Consider the following 8,136-nt stretch of genomic DNA (forward strand, 5'->3'; position numbering starts at 1 on the left):
ATGCATGCGGTGGAGACCGACGCTTCACTGCTTCCCACCACTTCCTCTGCTTTTAACCAAAGCTCCGCCTTTTAAAAATGGCCTCCCTCGCTTCTTGTGAATTCTGAAGCGTGAACTGCAAAGCCCCCATTAAACTATTCAAAGCCACCTCCAATCAGAAAGGCTAAATCCCTCGTAGAACAACCAACCAACCCAACCAACCAACAGAGAACCACAATCCTTATCATCATCAGTCGTAGCCGCGCTCACGCCACAGAAACAAACCAGAGCAAAGCAACAGAGAAAACTCCAAAGCCTGCTTGGATTTCTTGGTCTCCGTGCAACTCTGTTCATCCTCCTTCCGTTCTTAAAAAAAAGACCCAACTTTGTTCAATCAATCGATAGAGAAAGATCAGAACAACCATGATCAGCTCCCTCGACTTCTACCATGTCATGACCGCCATGGTCCCTCTGTACGTAGCCATGTTCCTCGCCTACTCCTCCGTCAAATGGTGGAAGATCTTCACACCCGATCAATGCTCCGGCATCAACCGCTTCGTCGCCCTCTTCGCCGTCCCGCTCCTTTCCTTCCACTTCATCTCCTCCAACAATCCTTTCGCCATGAACCTCCGTTTCATCGCTGCTGACACCCTACAGAAACTGATAGTCCTCGCCGCCCTCACCTTCTGGGCCACCCTCAGCCGTCACGGCAGCCTCGAATGGACCATAACCTTCTTCTCTCTCTCTACCCTCCCCAACACCCTAGTTATGGGAATCCCCTTACTTAAAGGCATGTACGGCGACTTCTCCGGAAGTCTCATGGTGCAAGTCGTCGTCTTGCAATGTATTATTTGGTATACTCTGATGCTCTTCATGTTCGAGTACCGCGGAGCGAGGCTGCTGATTGCAGAGCAGTTTCCGGAGACCGCGGGATCGATTGTTTCGATTACGGTGGATTCGGATGTCATGTCGCTGGACGGAAAGGCGATTGAGGCAGAGACGGAGGTGAAGGAGGATGGGAAGATGCATGTCACGGTGAGGAGATCGAGCGCTTCGAGGTCGGATGTTTATTCGAGGAGGTCGGGACAGGGAATTGGAGTGGCGACACCGAGGCCGTCGAATTTGACGAATGCGGAGATTTATTCGTTGCAGTCGTCGAGGAATCCGACGCCGAGGGGATCAAGTTTTAATCATGCGGATTTTTATTCCATGGTGGGAAGAAGTTCGAATTTTGCGGCGGGGGATGGGTATGGTATCATGGGGACGGCGGCGGCGGCGGCGGCGGCGGTGAGGGGGCAGAGCACGCCGCGAGCGTCTAATTTTGAGGAGGATGGTGGTGGTGGGGGCGGCGGAAAGCCGCGGTTGTATTACCAGATGCCGGCAGCGGCGGCGGGGGCCGCGGCCGCGAAGAAGGACTTGCATATGTTTGTGTGGAGTTCGAGCGCCTCGCCGGTTTCTGAGGTTTTCGCCGGCGGTGCTGGGAAAGAAGTTAGGTTGGCCGTTTCTCCGCCCAAAGGTAAGCAGAGTTAACAAGGAGTGATTTTTATTGTCAGATTAGCTCAATAACTAATTCTTTGCTCTTGCATGATTTTAATGAGTATTGTTTATTTATTATTTTTTATTATTATTTTATTTATTTTTACATTTAGGTGATTTAAGACCAACTAAGGATGATAAGAATGAAATAAAATATTACATATCTATCACTTATATAACAAATATAGGCACATGAATAAAATATTAAAATTTATAGCGTGATAGGGATGATAAGAATGAAATATATGAGTGATATATTTGATATTAAAATTTTAAATGAGTGGTAGAAATGTAATATTAAAATTTTAGGTGTTAGATATATAAATAGGCTATTAAATAGTATGAAATTAAGCGTTATGTATGTAAATGCCCCAAATTTTAAATCCTATGCCTCTTTGTTGATGAGCAATTATTAGGTCCTTTCACTGGATGTAGAGGAAGGTTCGGTTTTAGCCAAAAATAGGTAAAAAGTGCAAATACCGAGTTTTTTGAAAAACTCGGTATTTTTTCAAAAAACTCGGTATTTGCACTTTTTTAGGCAAAACCGAACCTTCCTCTAGGTCCTTGCACCGGACCAAATAAAAACTCCACTGGATCAGATGAAGGAGATGACTGATAAGGAGATGCTTGCGAGAATAAAGGATGGAGCCGCCTTCAATAATCTCTGATCAATGGGCCCACCTCAAGCTGACTAATCTTCTATTAGGATAGGTAGCTTTGTTGGTGAGTAAGGGATTGATTAATATTAGCTGAAAGTAAACATTTTGCTTACGACTTCTTTGACAAAATAAAATTTAGAACATTTACAATGGTCCTAAATGAATATGTAATAAATAAATAAAAAAATAAATATAATGTATGAGCTTATTTCCTTATAGATCTCCTAATCTCTGTTTAAATGATGATGTTAGCAATTTATTATATATAGTTAGTCGTATTTTTAAAATATTTAGCGTCTATTTTATATCTTTTTGTGCACCATTCTTAACTAGATAATTGGGAAAGTCGGTTGAAGCTGTGTTAGGTGACAGCTATTATGATATTAGCTATATAGATATTTGGATTTAGGCTTCATTTGAGGAGTAATTATTGTGTGCGGATACAGAACGCGTCCAGAGACCAATAACAAAGTGTCACGTCACTTGGGGGCTCGGTACCGTGCTCGGTACAACACTCGGTATCGCTCGGTATTTGTTCAGATTTTCGATAATTTATCCGTACATAATAATTTTTCTGGTTTGTGACTGATTTTTTATTGTTTTCTAAAACTGCTTTTTAGTACAAAAATATCTTGAACGGATAATTTTTGTACTAGAAATCTACTTTAAGAAATAGTAAGTAAATCGCCTCAAATGAAGTCATAGGCTTCGTTTGGGAAGGTTTTTTTATTGCTTTTTTAAAACAGCTTTTTAATATTTTTTTTAAAATTTTTGTACTAAAACGTCGTTTTAAAAAGCACTAAGAAAGCCGTCCGAAACAAAAACTTAATTATGTAGACTTTCAATTGAATATATTTAAATGATATTGAGCTTTATCTTCATCTCTTGTTGAGTGAAGGGAGATTATTAGTTCGCTTTCATGAAGATTATATATGTTTATATTTTTAATGTAAATATAGTTGGTGACTTAGCCCATGTTATTTTAAAGAAGTGAAAATATTAATCTGACTATGTGATTGTTGACTATGAGATAAGGCGAGTTGTATGAGGTTTGTACTTGTTTTACTTTAGGTGTAGTATACTGAAATGTTATGTGGGTTGATGAGATTTATCATATTTATGCAGATTATATAATTCACATCAATATATAAAAATATCAAAAATAAAAATACATGGTTAAAAAGAAAAAAAACTTGACCTAACATTTTTTGTGATAGTTATTATATTGATTGTATGTAAATGTCATAATATTTGATTATTTTATTACATATTTTACTATAAATATCTTCATTATTTTTAAATTAATCTATAAATTGAATTTGATTATGATAAAAAATATCATGGCCGCCGACCGCCGCCTGGCCTAAGACTACCGCAAAACTTCAACACGACCTTCGTTGGACCACCGTCGTGCCGCCGACCGATGCCAGATATTCGCTCGGCCGACGACTGCCACCCGGCCGAAGACCACCGCCGGACTTCCACTCGAACATCACCAGACCTTTGACTAGCTCTTCAAATTACTGTAATTTGACCACCTCTAAATCGAGGGACGGATTAACCCTTGTAATTCACTCAATTTTAGTGGAATCTTTTTATTAGGGCGAGGCCCCGTGGTTTTTCCCTCTTCGGGCTTTTCACGTAAAAAAGATCGGGTGTTTTATTTCTCTATTTCTGTTTGTGTACTGGATATCCGTGCATCGCTAAGACCAAAAGTTTACTCACTCTACCACCACGAATCTTCCAAGCCGCAACAATACTAAAATATTATTTTTGAAAATAGAAAAAAGCTGTCATAATTCATAAACAAAATATTAGGGAGGTTGTATGTTGGAGAAAGTATTATGTGTTGAGTCCGAATGTATTTTTACGTCTAAACTTTCAGGTAAACGAAGTCACATTCATTTTTTTTGGAATGATTCGATGATTTGATCAAGCCCAAAGTGTGCATACATTCTCCTTGTACATACTCTTTGTGCAAGTTTTACACAGTGTGTATAAGTGGATTGGGTTATCAAATCACCCTAAAACTATGTGTCATCATTTTATTAGAATCAAATTTTGCACGTAATAATTTTTATGTATATTTAGACGTAAAGATTGGACGAAGAGAAAGAAGATTTCACGTCAATATTAAAATATGGAAAAAGAAAGAGTCCTCTCTAAGTGTATTATTCTATTCTGCAACTCTCTCTCTCTCTCTGGCTTTTGAGTTGGAATTTGAATTGACGATGTCTAATATCTAAAGTGATAGAATTGATAGGAGTCAGTAATTAGATCAGAATCAGAGCCTTTGGTTATTATATTATATTATATTAATACACCATCGATCTATCTATTCTATATATAGGCATAGATAATGAAAGCTTTTAGAGAATGTTCTTTGTATCACATGGGTGGCTAATCTGATAATCATAGCCATTACCTTTAACTAATTAGGTAATTCCACACTAATCAAAGAGCTTAATCATAGATTGGTTGTAGGAGCACCAAATGGCCCGATTGATCAGAACATTCAACCTTCAACATTTATTTATTAATTGATCATTAATATTTTATTAACAACCTAAACTTTCCAATATTTAATTTTTATCATCATTAAAGATTTTTAACTTTTCTTAACTCATGATGTTCTAGTCTCTTTCTTTGAAATAGAAATTTTAAAGAAACAAAAGAGAAATACAAATGCCTAATGTTTCGATTAATTATTTTGTGTGGACACCGAATTCCGTCCGGAGATCAATCAGAATGCGCTACGTTACTCCTTCGCTTGGTACTACGGCTCAGTACTACTCGGTACTGCTGACGTGGTGCAATCTAATTGGTCTTCGGACAACGTTCTGTGTCTAATCTCTGCACATAATAACTTCTCATTTGAGCAAATTTTATAAAGTATTGTAATTACTCAAATCATCGGTTAATGATAATTATTCTCATTAATAAGTTATAATTAATGACTTTATATTGCAATGAGGATGATTTAGGATTTAATCATATTGCAAACTAAAATTATGAATCTTATTTTAGTTAATTTATTTTAGTTTAATAATTTTTTTTAAATGAACTATGAATAATATTCTAGGTTTTATTGATCCAAAAATTTTTTTGAAAAGAAGATGCAATTACAAAATTTTTTAGCTATCATCATCGTTTTAAAAAACAATATGGCTAATTATTAATTATATTATTGCACATATTTTTTAAAAGATGAGTAAAAATGCATTTAAATCATATTCTTCAAGAATGAAATTCTTAATGATGCAAGTTAAAGTTTTAATTTGCAACCACAATGAATGTTTAGCTAGCCTCTTTAAAAATACCAATTTTTAGTAAAAGTGTGACTACAACATTAAAAAATAAACTTATGAATAATATATTCATAAAAAGATAAGCGAAGATGACTGATTATCAGCACTAGCTAATTTCCTTGAATAGAATATTTAAAATTAGGAGTTAGGTATTAGGAGGTGATGATAATGGTTGTTCTCCTTTTTGGGTAGAAGATTGGGTAATTAGGACTAATGAAGGCTTCGTTTGGGACAATTTTCTTATTGTTTTCTAAAATTACTTTCTAGTACAAAAATTTTCTAATTCAAAATTTTTGTGTGCTAAAAAGCTATTTTAGAAAACAGAAAAATAGCTATCCGAAACGAAGCCGAAGTAGAATCATGAATGAGCATATTTCGTATAATAATACCCCCTGATCATATGTAGGAATATGATTTATTTAGAAAATTTTGGGTAAAATTTTATCATTTATGTTGAACTCTTACAATACAATTAAGCAATATGAATATATTTGTTCGTCTTCTTCTTGGAGACGGCCGAGTTCGTGGTTCTTCTTCTTCTTCAACTATTTTCCCTTTCCCTTCTTCACCTAATCGCCGGCATAAAAGCCCTCCACGTCTTAAGCCACCGGCCACTTAATCCCCCACCACCTCCCATCGGCTTCATCCCCTCTCCACCCCAACCGAGCCACCCTCTCTTTCCCCCACCACCATCCACGACCACCACACAAGCCTTTGATAAATCCTTATTTAACTCCGACCCCCACTATATAAATCCTTATTTAACTCCATCTATTTTTGGAAGAGGTTTGAATTTGAAATGATTCAAATTAAAATCGCAAATCCTTCCTATTTCATAAATATTATTTTTGGAAAGGCCATTAAATAAATCAATTAATCCAAATCTCAATTGATTGAGTAATTAATACCTAAACTCCAAATACATTGAATCTAGACACATACTCCCTCCCTCTCTCTTGTCTGAACCTTCCCCTTGCTCACCTCATTATTTCTTTCCCATAAAATGAGCACCTTACTTTGGAAATAATTGCAAACCTAGCCCTAGCCTACCCGCCCCCTCCTTCATCCCATAACCTGCTTAAACTTATTTCCAAATCAAGAAATTTCAATTTGAGCCATCTCATTAATTTAAAATATATTAATGTGAAACACACTTAAAAGAAGGAATGTCTCCTAACATAATCCCTCTCATTAGGATAATAATCCAAGATTTTTTTCTCAATCCAGGATCGGCAGGGATATCCGCAAAAATTATTTCAACACTACATTATTTGATTTGTGTAATGATTTCTTCACATAACGTTTGTGTTCATCTCCTTCATCTTTTTTTTTTTTTTGAAATATCTATCAATGCTAAATTAAACAAAAATAATATTAATAATTAGATCATAATAACAATCATCTTTTACAACATGCTTCATGCCTCAAATTTAAAAATTAGGCTTTAACAAAAACATTTTAATGTCTTAGCTTGAGGTGGTAATGAAATATCTAATGATAACTGAGCCATGAACGAATGTATCTAATAACAAAAGAGGCAGTATTCCACATGATGGGGTTAAAGCTGATCAAATGCAATTGGTAGAATTGAACAGTTGGATTGTTTACTGATAGTTTGATTGTTAAGAGCAATGGATATATACAGTTAAGATGTGACAAGAAATATTCTTAGAGTGGTCATTGCTTCACATACATTTTGGTCCTATGGTGCATCTTGAGTGGCTAGATGTGGTAATAATGATTGCAAATGCATCAATATAAAAAGGAGTTTATTAGGTTTGAGGAACATTTCTAGTTAAGGAAAGACTTGAAATTTGGGTCAATATATTGGGAGTTGATATTGTTAATATCTCTTAGATAATTTAATTGTTTTAAAACTGAGTAGTGCTTAGTGGCAACCCTCGAGCTGTCCTCAAGTCTTCATTTATTTGACATTTTGATGAAATTGAAATTAGTTGGCGCTTTTTTAGGTAGGCTTGGGCTAGGTTGGTCATTGGTGCGAGGTAGGCCTCTATTAGGCCACACTCCCATTTTGTTTGGTTAGTCTTGACAGACAAACATAACCATAATTCAAAATTCATTAGCATGTGGATGGCTCCGTTTAGTCATGCAAAATAAGGTGTTGCACTTCTCACTTGCTCTTAAACCCTTTTTAAAAGAGTTTTTTACCTTTTCCAAAATTCTCGTGAACACACACCTTCTCTATCCACTTCCTTTCCTCTCTAAGTCTTCAGATTCCTTAGTTGTAGAAACTTATGGTCGAGACACATTATGTTTGTGACATTAGGGGCGATATTATTGACAAGGAATATGAAAAAGCTGGAAGAGAAGAAGACAATGATTGTTGCAAGGATGATAATGTATACAACAACAATGTGACTATTGTGGAAGAAAATTTGTTGAAAGAATTTGAGACAACTATATAGGATGCAACGCCATAGGTGGAAAAGGAAGCAACACTGGACACAATATTATCAGTTCCTTCACTCCTCCTTTAGGGTCAAATCCACTTAAATGACATCAATATAGGTTCCAAAGTTGGTGAGAGCAGGGCTTCAATGATGTTGATAGCATCGGAGTTCATTGGTTCCTAATTGAAAAACTTAGCTGGCAATCCAAGTAGTTCCTCAAAAGTCTCCCAACTACATCCAACC

At 36.2% G+C, this 8,136-nt stretch overlaps 1 protein-coding gene across 1 annotated transcript; it reads left to right on the top strand.

Moving 5' to 3' along the window:
- LOC110115544 (probable auxin efflux carrier component 1c) lies at positions 1 to 1,531 on the top strand. The gene has a single exon (XM_020848809.2). The coding sequence runs from the start codon at positions 403 to 405 to the stop codon at positions 1,507 to 1,509; it is 1,107 nt and encodes a 368-aa protein (XP_020704468.1). The 5' UTR covers positions 1 to 402; the 3' UTR covers positions 1,510 to 1,531.
- Positions 1,532 to 8,136: the final 6,605 nt, after the last annotated feature.

Source organism: Dendrobium catenatum, unplaced genomic scaffold, assembly GCF_001605985.2.
Source record: "Dendrobium catenatum unplaced genomic scaffold, ASM160598v2 fragScaff_scaffold_651, whole genome shotgun sequence".
Lineage (NCBI taxonomy): Eukaryota > Viridiplantae > Streptophyta > Magnoliopsida > Asparagales > Orchidaceae > Dendrobium > Dendrobium catenatum.

Coding starts and splice junctions, on each gene's coding strand:
- LOC110115544 (XM_020848809.2), top strand. CDS start 403: ATGATCAGCTCCCTCGACTTCTACCATGTCATGACCGCCATGGTCCCT.